This window comes from Armigeres subalbatus, chromosome 3 (genome assembly GCF_024139115.2).
Source record: "Armigeres subalbatus isolate Guangzhou_Male chromosome 3, GZ_Asu_2, whole genome shotgun sequence".
NCBI lineage: Eukaryota > Metazoa > Arthropoda > Insecta > Diptera > Culicidae > Armigeres > Armigeres subalbatus.
This window is the reverse complement of record NC_085141.1, coordinates 269,966,454-269,993,987: the sequence shown is the minus strand read 5'-3', so window position 1 is coordinate 269,993,987 and position 27,534 is coordinate 269,966,454. Positions and strand designations below refer to the sequence as shown.

The following is a 27,534-nucleotide window of genomic DNA, read 5'->3' as shown; positions in this document are numbered from 1 at the left end:
CCAATCTTGATAGCCGTATGCCTGGTTTAGTATTATGCATTCGTCCGAAGCCAAACTAAACACAGGCGTGTTAATTGCGTGAGAACTCTGCGTGGCTCACACCGTGCGAGTGTGTTTGGGTTTCATTCTGTTTGAATGAAGGTGGTTACTAATTGTTTTTACCAAAGATCGAGCACATGCTGTTTTTATGCGAACAGTCGGACAATTACCGCTGACAGTAGTGATATGTTTTGTAGGGAATTTTGCCTCCCATAAGTCTAGAACTTTTGAACCTAACTGACATGTGCTTTTCGTATATTTTCACGATTAAATGTAGAATTTTCTATAAATTAATTTCAAGCAATCTGCTTATAAATTAATTTATATTTTGGCACCGGTGTTTTACCTTATACTGTCTCCCAATTGAGTCGCGTCCTAATTAGCAAACCCTCGACTAAGAAAAACAAAATCAACGAACGAATCCTACGGTGATGGGAGCACAAAACCCGATGAGACCGCCCAGCATCACGTTTCAAGTGGGATTGTGAAGCCCATTCCCATTATCGTTATTCCTTTTTCATTTATGAATGGAGTGTGCTCGCCTCGTGCCATGAGCTGAGCTTTTATTATGCGTTAAATAAATAACATCTATCAAGATATCATTATCGTGATGAAACGATCGGACTCGTACACGGAGACTCTTGACAAGCGTACTACTGATTGGTAAGGAGGTGTTTACGTGCGCGAATGATGCTGTCTGAAAGACTCTTCAAATGTTGATGTTCATGGAGTTTATACATTGAGAGCTTTCATTTGAAGCATTATGTCAATTTATTATTTGCAAATTTCCACAGATTGTGATTGATTTGCTTTAGCTATCGAAAATTTATAAAAGTCAATAAGGGATGTAACGCACCTGAGTTTAACTTATTAAAACAATGTAGACACTACGCCCAAGGTAAATTGTTGGTTTATGGCGTATTTCTGTTTTGCGATAGGTCACAATAAGCTACTTACCGCTCAAGCGGAGCCCTTAATTTTTTATACTAACATCGTCGAATGGTCCATAAACTTATTTCGTAGTAAGCCCGGGGATAATGTATCATGAGTGAAATCCCCTCAAAAGGTGGATATGACGAATGGAAGAAGACCCCATGATCCAACACACTAGTTGGTATACATACCAATAAAATCATAAAATTAAAAACTTATTTTTTAAATCTTAGTGCAAAAAAAGCGAGAAAGGCAAAACGTTTTGCTCCGCACGAGCCACTTCGGCTTCAACCTGTTAATAAATGAATCAACATTTGGCGAGAAATTGGGTACCATCGATCGAAAGGTTGTAAGGAATTTTTATTGGATCAAGCCGAAAATAAGACTGATTCCATCAATGTTTTTTTTTTTGCTTCACTGGTGTACGTACATACACCTGTGTTCGGAAGAATAGCGGCGCAGTCCAATTTTCATACGAAATGCCCAACTCTGGCAAGCTGTAACTTTGTTCCCCGATAACCCATTGGGCTGAAATGTTGGCAGTGAACTACAAATATGTTGAATTTTACATATACTAAACAACAAATGTTTCAATCCACTCGTTAAAAAAATACTTCAAAATAATAGCCAGTCATATTCCACAAAACTTATTATCTTTATTATCTACTTATTGTTTATAGCTTTCCAATCAATTGTTCTTCAGATATTCCCAAAACAAAACTGCTATTATTTTGAACAATTCGACCTAGTGTGTAATATTTTATGGTGGATCGAAAAAGTGAAACACCGACCGCGGTGTATACGAATCTCGATTTGAGCCTTTTCACTGAATTTCAATTAATAAAATGGTAGGTTGTTTGTTTAGCCGATCTTCCGCATTCTGTTATGTACTGCGTACTTCAACTACTCTGATGCCTGTGTCTCTTATGTTAAATATTCTTTTCTAAACACATTTTTAATCATACTCATTTGTACACTACACCATCTAAAACATATTGCCGAGCAGTCGGCAGTGCAAATCGTTCTAGGTAGTCAAGACAGTGGCGTAGCCAGAAAATTGGTCTGGAGGGGGTTTTCTGAACATTTTTTTCTTCTAAACAAAATTTTCTTCTAAAAATTTCGTCTCTTGGGGGGGGTTTATGTCCAAACCGTAATTACGTAACGCTTAGAGGGGGGAGGGGGTTGACCGAAGTGTGACAATCCATAGAAAAAAATAAATGATTCATACAAAAAGTGTGACATAGGGGGGATGGGTGGTTGAAAGTGGTCAATTTTTGCGCAACGTAATTAATGGATCTTCCCTTAAGGACAAGCATCACAGAATCCAAAATAAAATTCACTCACGTTTTCAAGGGCACACCACTCAATACGGAGGCAGCGGACAACTTTTGTTTTTATTATTTCAGCTTTGCTGCATCGCAGCATGCGTGGAATAATGAAAATGACAGTTGTGCGATGCTTTCATATTGAGTTGTGTTTTCTTGAAAACGCGAGTGAATTTTGTTTTGCACTCTGTGATGCTTGTGGGTGGGTTGGTCGGTGACTGGATATGCCCTCGGACCTAGTTGGGTAAAGAAAATCCAACTCTGGAGTGGGTTGGTTGGTGGCTGGATATGCCATCGGATCTGGTCGGGTCAAAAAAATAAATAAACTCGGGAGTTGGAAAAGAGTCAGTTTTAAATACATGAATTGAAGACTTGAGCCTAGAAAACTCAAATTAAAAAAGGCAACTCTGGAGTAATTAATTATTTTAGAGCGTCTTAGGGGAAATGCTACAAGGTTAAAATACTATTATTCTTCCATTTACTTCCACTATTAACTTTTTTATGTATCAACAAGCAGATACGTATATCGTTTCCTACTTGGAAACTTCTTCAGTGTTTGTTATCGACTGAAGAAAAACATTGCTCATTAACTTTAAATATGGTGTGTAGGTAGAACTGTAGGTAAAAATTAGGGCACGTCCTTGGACCGATTCGTCGTCGTCCGTGGGTAGTAATCTAAACAGCCAGGTATATCCGTTTCCTTGATCTTTGTTAAGTAAGTTTATTTGTTTTTGTTTGTAAATTTCTAAGCTTTCCGCTACGTCAAGTTTCCAAGGATTTTGTATTTGTCTGAGAAGTGATATGTTGTCTTTGGTTAATTGATGATCTTCGTTAAATATATGTTCAACTAGTTTATATTTGAAATGAAAATGCATGCATGCATACCCTTTTCAGTGTCGTTGGTTGCTTTAGTTACTTCTGCCAAATGTTCTTTGAACCTCGTGTCTAGTGTTCGTTTGTCTGTCCTATGTAGATTTTGTCACAGTGTGGGCATGATATTTTATAAACTCCAGATTTTCCTAATGCGTCAACGGGGTCTTTTGTGCTTCCAAGTAGTGTCTTCAGTTGGTTGTTCCTGCTACTGAAAACTAATTCGATACCAATTTTTCTAAATTTTGAGCGTAATGGTCTGGTTATATTATGGTCAAAATTAACGGATACTCGTCACAATTCATTTGTTATTGGTGATAATGTAGTTAATGATTTTCTGTACTGGGTTTTTCTATGTTTGTCTATAATAGCTTGAATAGTTCTAGTTGAGTATCCGTTTAGTCTAGCTGTTTCAAAAATGTAATTTAATTCTTTCTGTTTCCCTGTGACGCTAAGTGGAAAAGTCTCGAGTCTATGTATCATGTGTTGGAATGCGGCTGCTTTGTGTTGGTGTGAATGGTTTGAAGTGTTGGGTATAACTCTTTGTGTGTGTGTGGGTTTTCTGTAAATTTCGAAATTCATTTGGTTTGATTCTCTAACTATTAAAACATCCAAAAGGGCAATTTTCCGTCTTTCTCTTGTTCACAAGTGAACTTGATATCCCTATGTGCACTATTAATGGCTTCTAGGATTGATGGAAGTGCGTCTTTCCTAATGATGCTGAAGATATCATCTACATATCTCACCATCGCTTAAGGAATGGCCCTTTTCCTTCAAATCCTTTTCAAGATTAGCCATGAACAGTTCACATAGAAAGGGACAGGGATTAGGAGCACCAGTAGGTATGTCACTTTCAAAATCTGGAAATGAACAAAGAAAACATGAAACAAAACAAAAGAACAGAAGACTGCTGAAAAATGAAAAAAAATCTCTATCTGAACGACTTATAAAAAGTTTAGTAACAATGCCTTTGTTGAAAAATAATATTTAACTCTAGTGTGTATGCCATATTGTGTAAATATGGGCACAAAAAAATCAATATTTTCAGAAATTGATGCTGGAAGAATGTTTGGAGCCTGGAAAACTAAACACAAGAAGGCATGACCAAAATCGGTAATTGTTAGTCATGGCAAATGCTGGGTAAAGCGTACCATTGGCACTTCGCGTACCTGAAGGAATAAAATAGACCCCATCTCGCGGTCCTTAGTCTCTTACCCAGCAACTCATATCCCTACCTCCTCGTGGCGCTGGCCAGGATACGAGTAACCTTAGGGGAGATCGGGTAACCAACCCCGGTGGGAACTATGGTCGTATGCTGACAGGGAAGGGGGGGTTTGCTCCTCTCCGGAGGTGCAAATATTACTGAGCGTCTGTTCTCCATGTTAAGCGCATTTTACACCTCCCGTGAACGTGAACGTGAACAAACTGTTTTTCGATAATAACTTCTTGATACATACTCAAATCGTGAGGGAATCATGTTCAAATGAAAGGCAGATGCTGCATTTAGTAGTGAGATGCATAAAAACATGAAAAACATCAATAATATCAGATTTATGAGCATTCCACGTTCATGCCTGTGAAATCATCGTGAAATCGTATCTGCGGTGAACTACAAGGAGAATAGATTGATTTGGATTGGGAGTTCACACCGACCGAGAGTGTTTACTGTTCTCGTTGAATCGGTTTCGGTGGGTCCCTGCTTTGTGTGTCGCTGTCGCTCATTTTACTACTCGTATCGGTTTGGTAGGAAGGAAACTAACTCAGTAGTTTCTCATAAATGATTTTTTTTCCTTTTTAATTATTTGGTAATATTATTTTTTCTTATTTTAATACTTCTATCATTCGTATATTCAATCGAAAAATTTATATTTTCATAGATAGATCACTTCAATCATAAAAAAAAAATTCATTATTTTTCTTCTTCTTCCTCTTTAATGGCTCTATATTACCACTGAATCTTGGCCTGCTTCTTTACTCAATATTCCATTAACATTTCCACAGTTATTATTTATTGTTTCTATTCTGTACCCGTCCATTGCATGGATATGTGTCTTATGTAGCAAGTACAAAGATACGCTATGGCCAGTGAATCGAGATTGCCGAAAATCCGAAAAAATCCGACCGCAACGAAAGACCGCAACGAAAATCGAGAATACTCCGCCTTTGCTGACAAGGCTAACTAGAAACCATTGTATTTATTCATAATTTTATTTTTTTTTATTTTATGATTTATATTTGATGTAATAGTTAATTTATATACAAAAGAAATACGACTGGAAGATTTTTTACTTATGCGATTGACAGCTTTCAAATTATTACTCTAGAAGGTAAGCCAAGTTTCAGTGGAATGTAGAGCCAATGCACAATGGGAAAATCCGATTTCGAAGGAGGAAATTTTTTTTAACTTTCTTTACGAGCGATTTACAGAAGAAATCAAGGGCTTATTCGAAAGAGAATTTTCCAAGAAAATTCAGTGAGTGCTGTTTCATTGGACGTGGAACACTTCTGTATGTAGATATTGAGTATGTTTTGCCCCAATGTTCCATATATCACGAGTTTTCATATTTTTTCTATATTTTATCTTTAGGAAATTTCTCTAAAATTTTGTTCATCTCTTCACTGTGGATCCATAGAGGTGCACTAAATATGGTAATAGTTAGAAGTTTAAGGGATTTAGGGGTCAAATAGGCATCAAAGTGCATTTTATGTGAATTTTTCTTGTATTCTGTAAAAATAAATGATATTTACAGATAATTGTTGATATTATTGTCCAAAAATGTTGTACAGACATTGATAAATGTTTGTGAAACAATAACTAATGAAGTAAATCATTTCGCAAATGTTTTGATTTGTGATTTATTGGATAAAATACGATTTTTAAATACTTCTTGATAGATCCGATGCCGAACATTTCCAAACCATACCTGATCGCACAACTAGACAAGAGTTATCATATTATTTGAGAGTCGATGTAACAATAAATAGAATGAGATCGAAAATATTCTTTTCTCATGCCTTTTCGCCCAAATTCCTCTATGTAATTATATAGCTCAATAATTGTGAGTTAATAGATGATGGAGTAATATTAATTTAATGATAATTTATCAATTATGGTATGAAAACAACAAATACTCGTATATTGCATTGAAAATATTGATTCGAGGGGTTTTTGAGGTCAACAAGCTCAGAAGCTTATTTTATATTTAAAATAAATTCACAAAAATGCGCTTTAATGATTATTTTACAAAAAACACTTTAATTTTCAATTTTTATCAACAAAATATGTATAGTGCTTTTTGAGGATCCAACACAACAACACAATTTTAGTACAATATTTTTAAGATAAAAGGACGAAAAATATGAAAAAAAAGATTTATGGGGCATTGGAGTAAAGCGAGCTCAATAACTACATACAGTAGTATCCCGCGTCTATAAAAAATCACGCACTGAATTTCTTTGAAAATTTTTATTTGAATAAGCTCTTATTCTCCTCTGTCGTCCGTGAAAAAAGTTGTCCTATTTTCTAAAAAATATATATATTTAATGAGCTTTTAGACTTGTATGACCCCAAAGTCCCCTATAATTCAATACATTCAATGAAATATATGATTACTTGTTATTTTCATTATATCATTGGCAAATATCATTTAAATTAATAGTATTTTCAGTTTCGCTGGTAACAAATCGCGTCGATCACGATGCACCTTTAAAATCGTCGCCAATATCTATAATTTAAATCTGTGTTAATGCAAAGCCAAATCATTGAAACATGCAAAAAAAGTACTCAACTTCTGGAAATAATCTGATTATTGAAATCAAACAATTTTGTTCGTAGTTGATCTGACAGATCTTATGGCCATGTTTGCTGGCGACAATTTGCTTTGCGACGATTTCAAATTGGCCGAAAAATTCAAATAAAATGCATTTTGACCAATTTTGACACTTATTAAACAACAAAATCCCTGAAATTTTCAACTTTTTCCAGCAAAATATATGTAGTGCCCTTCTGTCGATCCACAGTGAAGAGATAAACACAATTTTAGAGCAATGTCCTAAAGATAAAATGACAAAAATATGTAAACTCGTGATGTATGGGACATTGGGGCAAAACGAGCCTCATAACTACATACAAAAGTGTTCCACGCCCTTGATTCTTTGGAAAATTCCTTTTTGAATAAGCCCTTAATCACTTCTGTAAGTTGTCCGTAAAAAAAGTTATTATTTTTTCCTTTTTTGAAAGCAGATTACCTAATGTGCAATGAAGGAAAAAATATCATTTTTTTTGTGTATTTTTCACAACACCATCATTATTGTTCATTAATTATAATTTGTTCATTTGCTTATTTATTGAGTCACTGATTTACTAGGTTTCAAAATAAATTTATTGATTTATTATTTTTCGTTGTTGATATATTAGATTTTTGAGTAATTAGTTTAATAATTTCTTTTTAGTTTATTAATTTATTGTTCATAAAAGAACAACTTTTCCATATAGATAGCAAATCATGTAAATATTGGACAGATATGCTTGCAGCGGCAGTTTAGTAATTTATTAATTAATAATTGATCAATTCATCAATTTTTTTTATTCATCAATTTATTAATTTATTATTTCATTGATTTAAAAATTTGTTTATTCATCAATTTGGTAGTTTAATGATTTATTAACATACCTTTATAGACTTATTATGAAATAGTTTTTATTATTTTACTATTTTATTTTTAATTATTGTATTATATTTATTTTTTTTTATTCAATAATTTATAAATTCATTCATTTCTGAATTTATTAATCTAAAAAATTATCCATTTATTAGTTTTTCAAATCAATAATTTTGTAATTTAATCGATTGTTTATTTTTTAAGTAATCAACCCATTAATTTGAAGTCATTTATTTATTTACTAATTCTTTTGTTTATTCAAAGTCTTAGCTATATTAGTTATAAATGCTTGGCATACTTTTTCTGCTTTGCTACTACTGAATCATTTGATATGCTTCCGATATGCTTGTGCATCGTCTCTTTGTTCACGGTGAACAGATTTTCAGAATGCTTTTGCCATTCGAACGTGAACGAGCCCCGCGGATTTTTTTACCTGATTTACCAGAAGCTTCTCTCCTCTCTGATATATACACCATATACGTCATATATCCACCACAGCAATACAGGGAGAATGAAGAATCTAACAAGATGTGTAGATTGCCTCTCTATCGTTTTCATCCTGCTTGTCTGTCTGCTCTTGTTTTTTGGTACACATGCTTGTATGCTCTTTGCGTTATGTTCATCCACGAGGTACAGATATTAATAATAATTATCATTCAGAATGTTTGTGATTAGGTATGCCTATATGAGTTTATCAATAAAGTTTTTATTTGAAACAGTTTATGTGAGTAATTTACATAATTTGGGTAATGACTATCAACAAAATCTCAGCACAGCAAAAATTATTGAATACATTTTAAGACTTTCAACAGTAAACACAACAATTAAATACGGTACGGATATACGATACGTGAACAATTAAATTTTATACACGAAAACTTGAGCAAAATTGGGATTTTTATTGGCGAACTGGTCAAATATTCAAACATTAATTAACACTATTCGAACAAATGAATAATAAATTTAAAAAAATGAGATGAAGAAAAGTATTGAACAAATGTAAGCCAAAAGAGAAAGTCAAAAATGATATCAAGCAAAAGTAAAAAAAAATTAAATAACTCCTCATCAAGTTAAACTTGTTACTACAAGTTAAAATCAATCGTTCAAATGGGATAGAAGTCACTAGATAGAAAAGTAGAAGAAATTACTTCTCTTTTCGTAAATTCGTATTTTCTTAACTATAATTGCATAATTGAACATTATTGTATTAACGTGTGGAACAGAATGAATCATGTGAATTACATGCTTCGTGGGTAGTTTTGTTAGAACTCCTTTGATGCGAACCAATCGAAAGATAATATTTGGATTCAGGTCAATTAATCACCGAAACTTGTTGGGGCCCTCCTTAGCCGTGCGGTAAGATGCGCGGCTACAAAGCAAGACCATGCTGAGGGTGGCTGGGTTCGATTCCCGGTGCCGGTCTAGACAATTTTCGGATTGGAAATTGTCTCGACTTCCCTGGGCATAAAAGTACCATCGTGTTAGCCTCATGATATACGAATGCAGAAATGGTAACTTGGCTTAGAAACCTCGCAGTTAATAACTGTGGAAGTGCTGAATGAACACTAAGCTGCGAGGCGGCAATGTCCCAGTGGGGGATGTAATGCCAGTGAAGAAGAAGAAGATGAAGAACTTGTTAATTCAGCTTTGAACGGTGCAAAATGTATACATTTGGTAGCACAGTTTAACATTTGCCATTCAGAAATCATTAAGAATATGTACCTACTGGCTTTTCATAAAAAAATTCCCCAACATTTAAACGAAAAGATGATTAAAATTAAACAACTTGATCAATATCGTTCCGTAGATTACCCACTCAAATAATTCATATACATATATGCGACAATATGTTTCATTTTTATTTTCTTCGTTTACTACTTACTTGCTGCCTGCATTCGTGGGCAATAATTCAACACTTCCAACTAGACTCGATTGTCCACGACGATGTTCACTGTGAAATTATCGCTCTTTCTCACCTCTTGTTCATGTTCATGTTCACGGGAGGTGTACAGAGGGCTTTAGGAGAGACTCACAACAGCGACTGTTCTCCATGTTAGGGGCGACTTTAAAAAAACTCACGCAACGAACAATCAACAAGAGAGTACGGACCGGAACCATCGGCAAAGACCACTGCGACGAAAAGGGACTAGCGATTGGATTCTCGGTTCGTGGAACTGCAAATCTCTCAACTTCATCGGGCGCACACGCATACTCGCCGATGTGCTCAAGGACCGTGGATTCGGCATCGTAGCGCTGCAGGAGGTTTGTTGGAAGGGATCAATGGTGCGAACGTTTAGAGGTAATCGTACCATCTACCAGAGCTGCGGCAACACACACGAGCTGGGAATAATTTTCATAGTGATGAGCGATATGCAAAGGCGCGTGATCGGGCGGTGGCCGATCAATGAGATAATGTGCCAGGTTAAGGATCAAAGGTCGGTTCTTCAACTTCAGCATATTCAACGTCTATAGCCCACACTCCGGAAGCACTGATGATGATAAGGACGCATTCTACGCGCAGCTGGAACGTGAGTACGACAGCTGCTCAAGCCACGACGTCAAAATCATCATAGGAGATTTAACGCTCAGGTTGGCCAAGAGGAGGAGCTTAGACCGACTATTAGAAAGTTAAGCGCTCACCGGCTGACGAACGGAAACGGCCTACGAGCTACGACTAATTGATTTCACCGCCTCCCAGAATATGGCCAACTTCGGCCTTAGTCTGAATAAATAATAATAATAGAATATGGCCATTCGCAGCACCTACTTTCAACACAGCCTTCCGTATCGGTACACCTGGAGATCACCACTGCAGATAGAATCACAAATCGACCACGTTCTGATTGATGGACGGCACTTCTCCGACATTATCGACGTCAGGACATATCGTGGCCCTAACATCGACTCTGACCACTATCTATAGATCACTATAGTGATGGTTAAACTGCGCCCAAAACTATCCGTCATCAACAATGTTCGGTATCGACTGAGAGCGACTGAAGCAACCTGATGTCGCCACTGCATACGCGCACCAATCTCGAGGCAGCGTTGCCGGAAGAGGGTGAGCTCGATGGAGCCACTCTTAAGGACTGCTGGAATACAGTCAAAGCAGCCATTAACGACGCAGCGGAGAACAACGTCGGGTATGTGGGACGAAGTCGACGGAACGATTGGTTCGACGAAGAGTGCAGACAGATTCTGGAGGAGAGGGACGCAGCGCAGGCGGTCGCGCTGCAGCAAGGTACCCGGCAGAACGTGGAACGTTATAGACGGATGCGGGGACAGCAGACCCGCCTTTTTCATGAGAAGAAACGTCGCCTGGAAGAAGCGGAGGGCGAGGAGATAGAACAGCTTTGCCGTTCTCAAGAAATACGCAAGTTCTATCAGAAGCTCAACGCATCCCGCATAGGCTTCGTGCCGCGAGCCGAAATGTGCAGGGATAAGGAAGGGAGCATCTTGACGGACGAACGTTTGGTGATCGAAAGGTGGAAGCAGCACTACGAGGAACATTTGAATGGCGCTGAGAGTACTGACTACGTCAGTTCAGCGGACGATGGAAGCCAACCAGCCCCCACCTTGAGGGAAGTTAAGGATGCCATCCAACAGCTAAAGACCAATAAAGCAGCTGGTGAGGATGGTATCGGAGCTGGGCTCATCAAGATGGGCCCGGAAAACTTAGCCACTTCCCTGCAAAACTGATAGCCAGAATCTGGGAAACTGAACTACTACCGGAGGAGTGGAAGGAAGAGGTTATATGCCCCATCTACAAAAAAGGCAACAAGCTGGAGTGTGAGAACTTTCGAGTGATCACCATCCTTAATGCCGCCTACAAAGTGATATTCCAGATTCTCTTCCGATATCTGTCACCATTAGTGAATGAGTTCGTGGGAAGTTATCAAGCCGGTTTCGTTGACGGCCGCTCGACAACGGACCAGATCTTTACTGTACGGCAAATCCTTCAAAAATGCCGTGAATGCCAGGTCCCAACACACCATGTGTTCATTGATTTCAAGGCGGCATACGACAGTATAGACCGCGTAGAGCTATGGAAAATTATGGACGAGAGCAGCTTCCCTGGGAAGCTTACCAGACTGATTAAAGCAACGGTGGATGGTGTGCAAAACTGTGTGAAGATTTCGGGTAAACACTCCAGTTCGTTCGAATCACGTCGGGGACTAGGACAAGGTGATGGACTTTCGTGCATGTTGCTCAACCTTGCGCTAGAAGGTGTCATGCGGAGAGCCGGGTGTAACAGCCGGGGTACGATTTTCAACAGATGCAGTCAATTTATTTGTTTCGCGGATGAAATGGACATTGTCGGCTGAACATTTGCAAAGGTGTCAGAACTATACATCCGCCTGAAACGTGAAGCAACAAAAGTTGGACTGGTGGTGAATGCGTCAAAAACAAAGTACATGCTTGTGGGCGGAACCGAGCGCGACAGGGCCCTTCTGGGAAGCAATGTTACGTAAGACGGGGATACCTTCGAGGTGGTCGAGGAATTCGTTTACCTCGGATCCTTGCTAACGGCTGATAACAATGTTAGTCGTGAAATACGAAGGCGCATCATCTGTGGAATTCGGGCCTACTATGGGCTCCAGAAGAAACTGCGGTCAAAAAAGATTCGCCACCGCACCAAATGTGTCATGTACAAGACGCTAATAAACGGACATGAAACACGGACAATACTCGGAGAGGACTTGCAAGCACTAAGAAGAATGAACCACGAGCTTGCCCAGCTCTACGACGAGCCCAGCATCCAGAAAATAGCTGAAGCCGGAAGGGTACTATGGGCAGGGCATGTTGCAAGAATGCCGGATAGCAACCCTGCAAAAATGGTGTTCGCTTCCGATCCGGCAGGTACGAGACGGCGTGGAGCGCAGCGAGGTGAGAAAACGACTTGGCGAGCGTGGGTGCATTCGAGGATGAAGAGATGCGGCCTCGAACCGTGTATTGTGGCGTCAAATTGTTGATTCAGTGTTATCTGTTTAGATGTAAACTAAATAAATGAAATGAAATTATTTCTTATCAAGATAAAAACAGTGATCATCAACTTAGACTAAATGATAACAAAATTCCAATCATTTAGTTAAAGCTATTGCAACTAGCGCTATTACTCCGTTATTAATTGAATTCTAACAACAAACCATTCTGCAAAGTTGTAGATAAACCTTCGCACTAGAAGTCCACACATTTTGAAATTCAGCTTCTGGAATGAGTTATTGACAAACTACTAAATGATCGAACACAAATTACTGAATGATCGATAACATCCTTGCGATGCATAAAGTTCAAAACTAAAAAAAAAATAAAAATTTCCGAAAAAAAAGTTTTGTTTTTGCCCCCTCAATACCTATTTTGGGAAAATTACGGTAGGAGATACTCAAATCTGACCCCATGACATCCGCTAAACTATTGCATCGTTCATTTTGTAATAACTGGGACACCGCAACTTTCCCGGTCGACTGGATGCAGGGTATCTTAGCGAAGGTGCCCAAAAAGGGTGACCTGATTCTATGCGATAACTGGCGAGGCAATACATTGCTGTGTACCGTTCGCAAAGCCCTATGCAAAGTTATCCTAGCCCGAATTCAGATGATGATCGGTGCGTCCTCCGAGCGAAACAAACCTGTTCCTTCATATATTTTTCTATATAAACTTCCAATGAGTTTAGCACCGCCCAAACGTTGGCCAATTTGGCTGAAATTTTGTCCAGAGCATCAGGGCATCAAATAGAACCGAATTAGAGGGCAGTTCATCAAAAAAATTTCTCCATACTAATTTGAGCCACCCTAATACAGACGTTTTGAAAATAATTTTCAATTCGTTTCAAACTTATTGGTTCATAACTATCAATGGATTGATGACTAATCACCTTGATGAAATTTCGTTCCTCATTTAATAATTTAAATGATTGATACACTTTGGTGGCTTTTTACGTGTTCTTTCTAGTTATTAACTACGAGCAATCTAAGCCAAGTTACCATTTTTGCAATCGTGTATCATGAGGGTAAAATAAAACTTAAATGTCCAGGGAAGTCGAGAAAATTTCGCACCCGAAAATTTTCTAGACCGGGAATCAAACCCACACCTTCAGCATGATCTTGCTTTGTAGCCGCGCATATTACCACTAGGCTAATGAGGGTCCACTGCAATGAAAGGTTTTTAGCTAAGTGGTATAAAAATTATAAGTACATACACCCACGACCCACCGCATTTAGCTATTATCGAACTAAAATATGTACTTACACTTGAAACACTTTGCGAGGAATAATAAAGCATAACACCCAGAAGTAATTATTATTGCACCTTTCCTGGTACCACACTAAAAAGAGCCTCACAGGCCAATTTCGCTACAACATTGATTGCAGCCTGCGAAACGAGAGGCTGAACTGCGATACTCTTTAATGTGCACATTTACGAATATAGAACAAGCTTGACAAGAGCAATTCGGTGTCCGCAAATAGGTGTATGCATGACCCGAGGCGGCGAAACGCGTTTAAGGAAGGGAATGGACTTCACGTGTGGGCTGAAAGTCAGTTGGCAATTGTGTGCATGTTCAGCAATAATAATCAAAATCAAAATAAGCCAAACCATTCTCTTTAAAATTATTCCGTTGAAAGAGGTTTACGGTGCTCTTTGATGGTTGTCTGCTGTATCTGAATTTTTTTGTTGGAACGTTCGATGAATGGTTCAAAATTCGGAAAAAATATAATCACAGGTCCAGCACGAGAGGGCGAATTATCATAAATTAAATAAGGTTGTGAACAATTAGATAAAAAGATGCTGCAGCAGACTGATCTCAATCTCCGAATGGTGTTGATCTTACTATCATTGAGCATATCACACATCTATGTGAGCGCTATTGAAACTCCAGAGCCTTCATCGTTGTTACGACCTCGGGACATCAATCCACATCCTTACGACGATGCCTACGACGGAGTCAGCATTTTTGATAAAAGTCTTATAATTAACAGTGGAAAGTATATGGAAAATTTACTAAGGTACGATTTATATTTTCAAGACATTAGATAGAAACCATTTTAATTATAACAAATAATTCTGTTTGCAGCCAAGCTCCAATCCAATTCCCACGGATAACGAATAGTGCAGCGATGAATGCATTACCCCATCCATACGAGAAGTTCGCCCTCAAAGAACGACTCGCCAAAACGGAACGCTTTTCCGGAGCAGACAATCAAATCGTCAAACCAGCGTACAAGGCTCTGGCTAAATATGCTGCGCGTGTTCTGAATCGCCAAGTAGAAACTAACCTCGCAGACAATGATTACGATAATTACAATGTAATTAGCTATCAGCACCACGTGCCTTGGCTGTTTATCTAATTAGTGTATTTGTACCATTGTAGGAAGCAAGCAATCTCAAGAAACATTACGCCTTTTCTTACACGGTGAAGGATTCGGCGTCTGGAGACGATTTCTCCCACACCCAGCAACAGCAGGTCGACGGAGCAGTCAAAGGCAGTTATAAAGTTCAACTACCCGATGGACGAATGCAGATCGTTAAATATGTCGCTGACAATAATGGGTATCGTGCCGATGTGACCTACGAGAATGATAACGGTGAGAATTCGATCAACCACGTGACCGCAGCTCCCGCCGTAATTCAAAGACCGATAGCCGTAGTTCCAGTAGTTTCTCCTCTGGAATCAGCTCAACCTATTTATAACTATTACAAACGCCTGCAACAGTCCCAGCAATATACAGGACAATCGGTTCCTGTTCAACAACCACGTCCCCGACAGAGGATTTATTATTCACAAGCATCTCCTACCCAAATCCCTGCTCCTTATTACCCAGCTCAGTTACGCGTCAACGATGTCAAGATCCACAGCTACAATACTGGTCCACATGCAAATAATCTTATCAGATCCACCATAGCGCCGTCCCACGGATCGTACGTCACGTTTCAACCGACATCGAACATTGCATATGTGTCTTCCACTCCCAACCCATCCCAAATTCAATCCAACACCATAGCCCAGGGAGGGCTTATTCCGGTTGTAGTAACAACAGCTCAACCCGCGGTATACCCCATCTACAGGGACATTAACGTGACACCGCCCAGCATTGGGCCAACAGTGCGTCGGACAACCATCTACGCCAATCAAGTCACGCCACGGCCCGTTACATACACTCCGGTTGTACCGGTACAAAGCAGTCAACCAGTAACGGACTACGACTACGTGCAAATTCCAGCCAGTAACCATGTGTACAAACGGAACACCGAAAAAGACAGTCAAGTCACTAAAAGCTCCGTGCAAACATCAGATAAAAAGAAAACGTTAGAATAATGGATACGGAAAGGCGTATTCGAAGAATAGCACTCTAATCAGTAAATCTACGAATCTCTATTAGATTTAATATGACAATCGCTCGCAATAACGAGATAGGGCCTGTTGTGAATAAGAATTCCTGAAAATAAAATTAATAAATTGAAATAATCTATACAATTATATTTAGCGAATATCACCTTCTTCAAATTCACGCTTTGTTTGTTAAATAAATAATATATTTACTGTTTTGATTAGTTTTCTACTGATCCATGTTTAGACACGGGTTTTTCTTTCACAATGTTCAGAAGTTTTTACTCATCACTTCTGGCAGATAGTTCTCCATCCATTCCTTGCATCAATTTACCAGTCATTACTTACTTGATGGGCTACAGCTACTCGATGAACCTACACCGAATAGAGTATCCTTCTCCACTGGACTCGATCCTGGGAAAAACGCTTCCAGTCGCCTTAAACGTTGAGCGCCCTCGGGTCCTCTTCAACTGCAAACAACCATTGTGTACGTGGCCTTCTACGAATCGTCTTCCGGATTCCCTACTGAATTATCTTCACTTAACGCTCTTCCGGCATACGAACAACGAGTCCAGCCCACCATAGTCTGCCGTGTATACCCCATCAACAACGGTGGCGGTATGGTAATGAGAACCTAGGAGCACGCGCGCAGGACATGCGACTTCCGGCTCCGAATCTCCAGGAAATCCAGGAGGAGATCGGCCGGCTGAAAAACAACAAAGTCCCTGGAGTTGACCAACTACCAGGAGAGCTGTTTAAATATGGTGGTGAGGCACTGGCTAGAGTGCTGAACTGGGTGATTACCAAGGTTTGAGAGGATGAGGCTCTGCCGCAGGAGTGGATGGAAGGTGTCGCGTGTCCCATCTACAAAAAGGGCGATAAGCTGGATTGTAGCAACTACCGCGCAATCACATTGCTGAACGCCGCCTACAAGGTACTCTCCCAAATGTTATGCCGCCGACTAACACCAATTGCAAGAGAGTTCGTGGGGCAGTACCAGGCGGGATTTATGGGTGAACGCTCTACCACAGACCAGGTGTTCGCCACACGTCAGGTATTGCAAAAATGCCGTGAATACAACGTGCCCACACATCATCTGTTTATCGACTTCAAAGCCGCATATGATACAATCGATCGGGACCAGCTATGGCAGCTAATGCACGAAAAACGGATTTCCGGATAAACTGATACGGTTGATCAAGGCGACGATGGATCGGGTGATGTGCGTAGTTCGAGTTTCAGGGGCATTCTCGAGTCCCTTCGAAACGCGTATAGGGTTACGGCAAGGTGATGGTCTCTCGTGTCTGCTATTCAACATCGCTTTGGAGGGAGTAATACGAAGGGCAGGGATTGACACGAGTGGTATTTTCACGAAGTCCGTCCAGTTATTTGGTTTCGCCGACGACATTGATATCATGGCACGTAACTTTGAGAGGATGGAGGAAGCCTACATCAGACTGAAAAGCGAAGCTAAACGGATTGGACTACTCATCAACAGGTCGAAGACGAAGTACATGACAGGAAGAGGCTCAAGAGAGGTCAATGTAAGCCACCCACCACGAGTTTCTATCGGTGGTGCCGAAATCGAGGTGGTTGAAGAATTCGTGTACTTGGGCTCACTGGTGACCGCCGATAACGATACCAGCAGAGAAATTCGGAGGCGCGGACCGAGCTGAATGGAGAAGACTTTTATGTGCATCGATAGAAAATCCTTCCGCACGCGATGGCATATGAGCAAATCAAACCACCTTCCTTTTGCCAGTGGAGATATATCAGCTGATATTCTTCCCTCCCCCTTCATACGGGAGCTTGGCAGAAGGAAGGTCGTGTGATATGTGCCATCACAAATATTGCCCTCCGCTCGCTTTCAAATCAACTTTCTATAAAAACATTCTTCATGCCTGCCGTATCCTAACGGAACTATCAGTTCTATACTTTCGCCTCTAATTCTATCATGAACATGTACGTCTAAGTTTGGAAGATGATATTAGCATTTCCATATCATCATAATACTAGCTGGGCAGCTATTGCTGACTCCCTGCACCGATTGAGAGTTCCGGATTACCTGTGCAGGATACTGAAAAGTTATTTTCAGAATAGTGTGCTGATATACGACACGGATGCTGGTCAAAAGTCGATCGTAGTGTCTCCGGGTGTTCCACGGGGATCGATCCTCGGACCGGTTCTGTGGAATATTATGTACGACGGAGTATTACGCTTAAGTCTCCCGGCCCGTGTGAAAAAAGAAGGCTTCGCGGATGACGTAATGCTACAGGTAACAGGAGACACTCTCGACGAAGTCGAACTGAAGGCTTCATACGCGATTGGCAGAGTGGATGAATGGCTCAACTCGAGGCGGTTGTCCCTTGCACATCACAAGACAGAAGTCGTGGTGGTGCATAACCGCCATGGGTTGCAGCAAGCGAGGATAAGAGTAGGGACCTGCACAGTTAACTCCGAGAGGTCTCTTAAGCATCTGGACGTGATGATCGACGATAAGCTCAATTTTACGAGCCACGTCGATTATGCATGTCATCGGGCTTCATTAGCGATAAAATCTTTATCACGAATGATGTCCAACATATCGGCGTTGCATAGTCAAGTGCGTAGGTTGATAGCGGGCGTAGCATCCGCTATGGCGTATTGGCATGGCCCGTGGCCGAGTACAATGTGAAGAAACTGATCAGAGTACACCGGCTGATGTGCCTACGTGTCGCCAGCGCATATCGCACCATATTATATGAACACCGCCTCGTTATAGCTGGGATGATGCCGATAGACATACTCCTAGAGGAAGATGTGGAGTGCTACAACGAAAGGGAATCGTGCAAGTGCGACGTGTCAAGAGAGCAACCTCGCTGCTCAAATGGCAAAGAGCATGGGACACCGCAGTCAAAGGTCGTTGGACCCACAGACTGATTCTGGATGTGTCCAACTGGGTCGATAGAAAACATGGTCAGGTCAACTTCCACCTAACACAGGTGTTGTCTGAACATGGTTGCTTTAAAAAACACAGGTTTGGCTTCGCAGATTCTGCGGAGTGTCCAGAATGTGTAGGTGAGGTAGAGTCGGCAGAGCATGTGATGTTCGCATGCCCTCGTTTCGAGGTAGAACGCAATGCCATGCTGCTTGTTAGCGGTATGGATACAACCCCGGACAAGGCGGGGGTGAAAAATTCATTTTCCGTGCCCAACGAAAACAAACCGGCTGGCTCTCCCATACTAAAATCCAAGATGGCTGAATCGTGAATTTGGCAGATTGGAACACCTAGTGGTGTATTCATCTTGAGCATCTCAACAGATTATGTCGAAACTGCAGCGGTGGTGGCGTCTTGAACAAAACCAACGAATGCAGTAAGGGCACCTGTGATGCAGTGAACACTTTGCTTACCCCGACAACCAGCATGTCGCGGGTGGGCTGCGGGGACCTCCGTATGTGGATATAGAGGTCATTGCGGTTCATGCGCGGTGGTTGTTGTCGGGGTGCTCGTCTCCAACGTGAGATTATGATACGGACCGCTAGGTTACTATCACAAAACAGATAGGTATCATAGAACAATCTGCAAGTTTCAAAGTAGGCTCTTTGTTTATCAACCCTCAACAAACGGCACTCCCGTATATCCAAGGCGAAAGAAAGAGACAGCAAAGCATGCGATGCTGTTCTGTCTTATGCTTGTTGTTCAGTAAAGCTTGACTTCCACCGCTAGGTTCGCTAGCGTTTCGAAATCCTGAAAGGACCACATTTCACAGCAATGATGCCTATATGTTATGTGTTACTATCATAGCTTGCGATCGACGGGTGGTGAGGTTACCACCCTTTAATTCGATGTGTTTTAACGTCAAGTGCTTTAGCATAGGTGTGAGCGTAAAAGATATTTTAGTTACTATAGATAAAAATTGTCGCTGTCGTCGCTGTCCGGAACATCTTTTGCTGGCGAGGATAGGGGATCTAAATGTAATACCACACATGTTTCGGACAGCAGAACAAAGGGAACCGAAGCGACAATCTTTATCTAGTAACTAAAATATCTTTTGTGAACGTTCTCAATAGTCCCCCCTTCGCCCCCTTTTGTATTGCTTAATTGCGGGCCGGGGGTACGGACTGGCGAAAGGGTTTTGGTTTTAGTGGGTCGGGTAAGAATTACATACATGACATACCCATCCCCACACTACATGAGTTAACCTCCTCAAATTTGTGCTGTGATTTTGTTTTGATTCATTTGTATGGATTTGACAGTCGGATTAACGAGAGAAACCCCGGTAGTCCGGCCATACATTTGTCGGATCAGCGGGGGTGTACTGTACCTGATTTTCTCAGACATTTTATCGATTTCCAACTAGGGTAAAACGTCCTATCGTTGCGGTATGCCCTAACGTTGCGGTAGTGTTAAAGTAGTCCATTCTGGATATAATACCATTGAAAACAATTGTGGGTACGCTAAAACTCTTCGAATTAACGACTAGAACAGCTTTTGTTTCACAAAATTCCGTTCAAAATGATGAAAAATCAACATTTTCGTTAAAATTTGAATCCCTTGAGCCTATTATTGCGGTAGTGCTAAGGTCATATTGTTGCGGTATCGCTCTCCATAAGAATTTCATGCAATACCGCAACAATAGGACTGACCTTCAAAAAATATCGCAACGATAGGCAACTGCGTCCTATTATTGCGGTAGTTTGTTTTTAATCTGATAAAAACAAAACAACATAAGTTCAACACAATTCACGTAATATTTACGAAACTATAGTTTACGAGCCTCCTATTCAACTACTACAATATGGAAATCGACCAACAGGTAATTTTTTAAGAATTTTTGTAATCAATTTTATTTTGACACGGTGCTTAACCCCTCCATAATAGGTCGTTTTACCATACCATTCTTCCATGAGCTCATGGTGAAAATTGTGAAAATCTCAAAACATAGGGTAAAGTGCCCAATAGTGGACCCCCAACCAATAGGGGACCCTCCAGCCATTTTAGCATTATTACAGCACAATGTAAATATTTTGCTATGAAATTCCATCGGGAGAACCTACCTTACAGTCCTATAGGATTTGATTACATGCATTGGAAATGCTATGGAAAGTAAAATTAAATGATTTTATACAATTCTATAAAAAATAAACACGGAATTATTAGGAATATTTGGGGGGGGGGGTCCATAATAGGGAAGAAGAACGTCCCAAAACGGAACATAAAAATCAAATGAAGTGTCGACTATAGGGAAGCAAATTCATATTATGGATCCCCAGGGGGTCTACTATAGGGCGAATTCAGTCAGACTTTAAAATGTTAATTTCAACGAATAACGTCGTGTTTTATGTATTTATCGTGAAAAGGAGATGCAGAACTTGTTATTAGATGTCAAGCAGAATTAATATGTTGAAAATTTCTACTCCTTATGACAAAATGAGCATAATTTCGCTACTAGGGTGTCCACGATTGGGCATTTTACTCTAGCAGGTTTAACAACACAGATAGAAACGCCGGCATCGCCACTCAGTTACGAGTGCCGTAAACATGTGTAATATACTCGTGGGAGATTGGGTTCTTTAAACTAATTACTAACGAGACTGTGATACTGTAAGTGATACAAATAAACGCGCGTCTGCTCGAGTGTGCAGTCAGTGATAAAACTGATCTTTTATTTGATCGATTGCAACTGCTGTACCAAACAGCCAGTTGTGTAGCTAGGGGCGGATACCACAGTTCTACCCCTTTTAGTGTACATTTAAATATGTACATTTACAATCGATTGCAGCAAAATTTCACTACTGCTTAAACTCTAAACAACCAGCAAAACTCGCCTGCCGTAAATTTTAACAGGCGGCTAAACTTCACTACCGCTAAACAACATCAGAACTCGGCAAAACATAACTACCGATAAACTAGTCCACTTTTGACCGCCTCCGTGGCAGTTAAACATTTTAAAACACACAATAGTTCAATAATATTTAAATTCGACATCTTTCTTGAGACGCTTTAGTCGCTCCGAACGTCGGACACTTTCCACACGGTTCTTCGATGGTGACGATCGGTTCTTCACTCGCTTCGATGGGCCAGCCTGCGGATCAACCTGCTCAGGCGGCAAACTCGACGACCCTCGCTGATCATCGTCCACTGACGACTCACTTCGACGGCGCGAAACACCAAACCTCGCCTCAGGACCACGACCCGTGACCCCGTTACGACCATCCCCGTCACCGTAGATGAAAGAATCCGAAGGAAAACCATAAAAGTCGTCTTCGTCGTCGCTTAACCTAACGTCTTCGTCATCGTCCTCTCTAGCACGCTTTCTTCGCTGGACCCTCTCGCTCCTCCCCAAGAACAAACCTCGGCGCTTTGGGGTGCCCACCAGCTTCAGCTGATTTCGATGAGCGGAGTAAACTCTCCCTCCAACGGAAACCTGAAAAACACGTGAGGAGATACGTCTGAGAAATTTGGCTTCTAACCATCTACGAATATCCGTAGGTCTGAAATTCTTATAGTAAACAATATCTCCAGGACGCAACTTGTCAATCCAGTCATGTTTCTTGGGACTAGGACTATTTACAATACATTTATCCACTTCCTTTGGTTTCGTCGAATGATGCTTAAAACTATTCTTTGGATGGAGTAAATCCAACAGCGTCTTCGGCTTAAAACTAAACAACCTTTCGGAAGGAAACGTATATCCATCCTCCAAACAAGTATTCCGGTAGCCAAACAAGAAGTACGACACCATATCCTCAGTACTTAAACCAGCCAAATCCGGTTCTAACAGAAATTTCTTCAAACCTTCCTTCACAACCCTGACCATACGTTCCGCTTGACCGTTGCTCGATGGATTATACGGTGGACTCTTCATCACCTTGACTCCATGCTTCTCGAAGAAATCAATCAACTCTTTCGAGCTAAACGGTGGTCCGCCATCCGTAACAACTACGTCAGGTAACCCAAACCTTGCGAAAACGTTCAAAAACTTGGTCTTGACTTTCCTGGCATCTGTTCCAAACTTCATGTATTCAACTTCAATCCATTTTGAAAAACTGTCTACAATGACCAGGAAAACCTTCTTGTCGAAGTAGAAGAAGTCTGCATGAATACGTGTAAACGGTTTTGTAGTAGGAATCCAACTAGAATTTGAAACTGGCTTCGTAACTGCATTCAACTGGCAACAAACACTGCATGACTTGACGAAACTCTCGATGTCACTGTTCATGCCATACCAGTAAACTGTCCTCCTTGCCATTTGCTTAATCTTGGTGATTCCTGAATGATTCCTGTGCAACAACTTCAACATCTGCTTTTGTAAACTAGCAGGAATAAACACACGATCCTGGTACAATAAACAACCATCGACCAGTTCAAGATCTTGATGCTGAGCATAAACATCCAACAAACTACGCTCTAACTTCTTTGGCCAACCATGCTTCATGTAGGAAACGATTCTTTGAATAAACTCATCTTGCTCTGTTTCAGATGCAATCAAAACATGGTCCAAAGGAAACTCATCGTAAACGTTCAAACTCTTGATAAACTCCCGTTGCAACGAAACTGGCACTTCATCAGGCAAAGGAAACCTTGAGCAAAAATCTGCATTGCCCATTTTCGATGACGGTCTGTAAACAATGTCAAAGTCGTATATGTTCAGTTCCATTACATATCTTTGCAGACGCGTCACGAACAACGAATTCTTGCCTTCTTTACCAAATATGCCTATCAACGGTTTGTGGTCGGTATACACAGTGAATTTCTTTCCAAACAAAAACTTGTGGAACTTCTTTATGGTACTCACAACGGCCAACGCTTCCAAATGCAATATTGGGTAGGATTTTTGCGAGTTAGTTAAACTGAAGGAGGTAAAACTAATAGGCCTCTCCTCTCCTTTGATTTCGTGAGCAATCACACCACCTAACCCATAACTGCTAGCATCTGTCACAACAACGACAGGCTTTTGCGGATCAAAAAACTCCAGAAGTTTTGAAGACAACAACGAATGCTTACTTTCTTCAAACACACGACGACACTCATCAGTCCAGACAAACTTAACGTCTTTTTTGAGTAAACCATATAAGCAGCTTAAACGTGAGGATAAATTGGGTATAAACTTACCGTAGTAATTTATCAAACCCAAGAACGCCTTCAACTCGGTGACATTATTCGGAACCATGGCTCTACGAATTGTCTCCACCTTTTCTGGACACGGCAACAAACCTTTATCAGTCAACACGTGACCCAGAAATGGCAAACTAGTCACAAACCATTTGCATTTTTGCAAGTTGACTTTAATGTTGAATTTAGAAAGTCTCTCTAAAACCAAATTAAGCTTTCTTAAACAGTCTTCAAAATCCTCACCAGCTAGCAAAACATCGTCTAAGTAGCAATAAACTCCGTCAATGCCTTTCAAAACTTGATCCATGACTCGCTGAAATATAGCAGCACTTGAAGAAGCACCTTGTGGTAAACGATTATACAAAAACAAACCTTTGATTGTATTAATCACCATAATTTTTCTCGACTTTTCCGACAACAACAACTGTGTATACGCTCCGGTCAGATCCAAGGAACAAAACACTTTAGCACCAGCTAGTGAAGCAAACATATCTTGTGCCAACGGCAGCGGATAGGTGTTTGGAATGATCACCTTGTTGATCGAAACCTTACAGTCGATCACCATCCTGATTCCGCCATCCTTCTTCACTACAACAATCACCGGTGATGCCCACTCCACTTGCATCGATCGGTGTTATGACGCCATCTTTCTCTAAACTCTCTAAATGTTCGACTACTTTGTCTTTTAAACGTAATGGAACGTCATAGGCACGCTTGAAAATCGGTGCTGCTCCTTTTTTCAACACTAGATCTGCCTCAAAACCTTTGATGGGAGTAAACATAGACTTACAAAACACATTGGCAAACTTACTTTTAATATCTTCCACGACACGTTCCTCTGAAGTCGGCAAAGACAGCTGGTTCAGGTTTGCACCACTGCCAAACGTTTTCCTCCATTCAGGGAAGAAGATATCCAGCCAATCTCGTCCTAACAACGGTGTAAACGAGCTTCCACAGCGTAAAACAACCAGTTTAACGACCTGACGTCGTCCATTCAGCTCAACCGTTACCGGAATCTGTCCTTCAACAACCAAACGACTTCCATTAATCACTGCCAACTTCTTCGTACACTTCTGCAACGGAATATCGGCGAATTCTCCCTCGTACGTCTCTCTACTGACGACGGAAACTGCAGCTCCACAATCTATCTCCATATCTACTCGTACTCCTTCAACCAAAACTGTACGGAAACACGGTTCGTTGATTTTTCCGATGGAAGAGATCAACATACAATCCATCTCCTCATCATCCGAGATAGATCTGTTCAGCCGACGACGCAAACTCTTCTGGTACTCTGTCAACTTCGGCTTTGCTGCTGGAGAATCCACAAACTTCACAGATTTCTTAACCTTATCCTTCAAGTCATAGCAGAAGCGACGTGTGTGACCATCTCTGCCACAGTAACTGCAGTGGAAACTTCTGCGATCGGGATGAAGAACGATGTCCACGATCAAACGAACCAGAACGACTACGGCTCCTAAAACGTTTATTTGGTCCACGACTTCTACCACAGGGATCTACTACGTGAAACAACACTCTCTTCTCGCTTACCAAGCCTGTTCAACACACTCACTCGACCGGACTCACGAGAAACCAGCTTTCGATTCACTCCAGCTAGCTCCCTGTTGATGATGATCTTCTCCGCCTTGGCTAGCGTCAGACCTTCCTCATCAAACAAACGTTGTTGAACATCCGGGTCGCGAATGCCACATACAAACTTGTCGCGGATTGCGATGTCCTTGAATTCGCCAAACTCACACATCTCCGCTTGTAGCTTCACCGCGAGAATGAAATCCTCCGCACTTTCGGTAGAACCTTGCATTCGTTGATAAAACTTGTAACGCTGGATCATGTCGCTTTCAGTTTTGTCGTATCGCTTCTTCAACGCATCGGTAATCTCCTTAAACGACACCAATTTCAAATCCTTTCCAGGAAACAGAAGCTTCAACTCGCTGTAAACGTCCTTTCCGCATGCCGCCAGAAACGATGCCTTCTGTTCATTCGCATCCGACATCTTGTTATCGATGAAAATCCAGTCCATCTGCTCCAGATACTGGCTAAACGGAATCGTACCGGGTATGTACGGCTCAACGTGATTCACTAACGGCATACTGACAGCGATGAAAACGACGAAAACTGTGAAAAACGATTAGTTAAATTATCACACACAACAAAACTAAAACTTTTTTCAGTGTAATAATCCAATAAACTTGATCAGAAACAAACAGTTGACAAATTTAAAACAAAATTTTTCAAAACTATTTTGTAAACCTTTTGTTCAACTTTTTAAACGATTTGCTCCACAGTGCAAAACATAAACTGCTTTCTGTGTCAAACCAAACAAACTTCAACCGTTTCGGATCAATCGTATTCAACGACAAACTTTATCAACGAAACAAACCAAACGTGAAACACAAACAAACAAAAACGATGGACAAGCATAAACTGTAGTTGCTATTAAACATGAGCATAAACCAATACAACAGTATCAGCGATGCGAAACAAGTTGCAAACAAACTGATATACACTGTGCGTTGCACTACACTGTTGTTGAAACAAACTCTCGTACGTGACAAATTCTTCGGCTGTGACGAAACAAGTTCTAATTAGCTATTATTTATGTACACAAAGCCGGATCACTGTACGGAAACAAAATGAAACACAATTTCTTTACTTGCTAGGCACAAGAAAATGGCTCATAAACTGATTTCAACACTTTAACGCATGCAAAGTAAAACACGATTTTCTCTGTTTATTTCCACTTTTCAATATTACTTTGCAGCAAACCTGTGTGAAACAGCAAAACAAACCAACTCCTGCAGTGTAGGTACTGCTACCGCGCAGCGCAAACTGTTGCTCCTCCGTAGGCAATAAACAATCAATCGCCGAACGGATGAATGGCTCGCTCGCAGGTTCGTCCAAACAGCAGTGAAAAACACCAAAATTTCACTGGGAAACCGGACTACTTGCACTAATTAGCACTTCCCGGGACGCGAAAACAAAATCTCCACCTCGTCGCCACTGTAATATTCTCGTGGGAGATTGGGTTCTTTAAACTAATTACTAACGAGACTGTGATACTGTAAGTGATACAGGTAAACGCGCGTCTGCTCGGGTGTGCAGTCAGTGATAAAACTGAACTTTTATTTCATCGATCGCTACTGCTGTACCAGACAGCCAGTGGTGTAGCTAGGGGCGGATACCACAACATGGTGCACGGAAGGTTGTTGTCTACACTTTTTACGGCTGCTACACCCTGGAAGTAAATGTCATCGAAGTATACT

At 40.7% G+C, this 27,534-nt stretch overlaps 3 protein-coding genes across 6 annotated transcripts in view; 1 reads left to right on the top strand and 2 right to left on the bottom strand.

The window, feature by feature from the left end:
• LOC134224258 (uncharacterized) overlaps window positions 1-16,287 on the top strand; it is a 34,927-nt gene extending 18,640 nt beyond the window's left edge. For 2 of the 4 annotated variants that reach the window (XM_062703587.1, XM_062703584.1), the window contains exons 2-4: window positions 14,453-14,833; window positions 14,902-15,133; window positions 15,199-16,287. In XM_062703587.1, the coding sequence (XP_062559571.1) occupies window positions 14,613-14,833; window positions 14,902-15,133; window positions 15,199-16,143 (1,398 nt within the window). In that variant the 5' untranslated portion in view covers window positions 14,453-14,612 and the 3' untranslated portion in view covers window positions 16,144-16,287. The remainder of the gene's footprint in view (window positions 1-14,452; window positions 14,834-14,901; window positions 15,134-15,198) is intronic. The other 2 variants (XM_062703586.1, XM_062703585.1) reach the window with 1 other exon arrangement.
• A 5,836-nt stretch (window positions 16,288-22,123) lies between these two features.
• On the bottom strand, window positions 22,124-23,156 carry LOC134219664 (uncharacterized protein K02A2.6-like). The gene is made up of 2 exons (XM_062698468.1): window positions 22,934-23,156; window positions 22,124-22,562 (listed from the first exon to the last, which is right to left on the bottom strand). The coding sequence occupies exons 1-2, from the start codon at window positions 23,154-23,156 to the stop codon at window positions 22,441-22,443; spliced, it is 345 nt and encodes a 114-aa protein (XP_062554452.1). The 3' UTR covers window positions 22,124-22,440.
• A 1,642-nt stretch (window positions 23,157-24,798) lies between these two features.
• LOC134222457 (uncharacterized) lies at window positions 24,799-26,360 on the bottom strand. The gene is made up of 4 exons (XM_062701602.1): window positions 25,802-26,360; window positions 25,482-25,727; window positions 25,062-25,430; window positions 24,799-25,013 (listed from the first exon to the last, which is right to left on the bottom strand). Exons 1-4 carry the CDS (start codon window positions 26,358-26,360, stop codon window positions 24,799-24,801), a joined length of 1,389 nt encoding a protein of 462 aa, XP_062557586.1.
• Between the last annotated feature and the right edge of the window lie 1,174 nt (window positions 26,361-27,534).

Excerpts from the sequence above, each read along its gene's own strand:
- LOC134219664 (XM_062698468.1), bottom strand. The coding sequence starts at position 23,156 with ATGAAGTTTGGAACAGATGCCAGGAAAGTCAAGACCAAGTTTTTGAAC. Across the intron at positions 22,563-22,933 it reads GGTCAGGGTTGTGAAGGAAG|GTTTCCGTTGGAGGGAGAGT; the intron begins GTTTGAAGAAAT and ends CGTGTTTTTCAG.
- LOC134222457 (XM_062701602.1), bottom strand. The coding sequence starts at position 26,360 with ATGCCGTTAGTGAATCACGTTGAGCCGTACATACCCGGTACGATTCCG. Across the intron at positions 25,728-25,801 it reads GAGTGTGTTGAACAGGCTTG|GAGCCGTAGTCGTTCTGGTT; the intron begins GTAAGCGAGAAG and ends TAAACGTTTTAG. Across the intron at positions 25,431-25,481 it reads GGATGATGAGGAGATGGATT|TTTTGGTTGAAGGAGTACGA; the intron begins GTATGTTGATCT and ends GTTTCCGTACAG.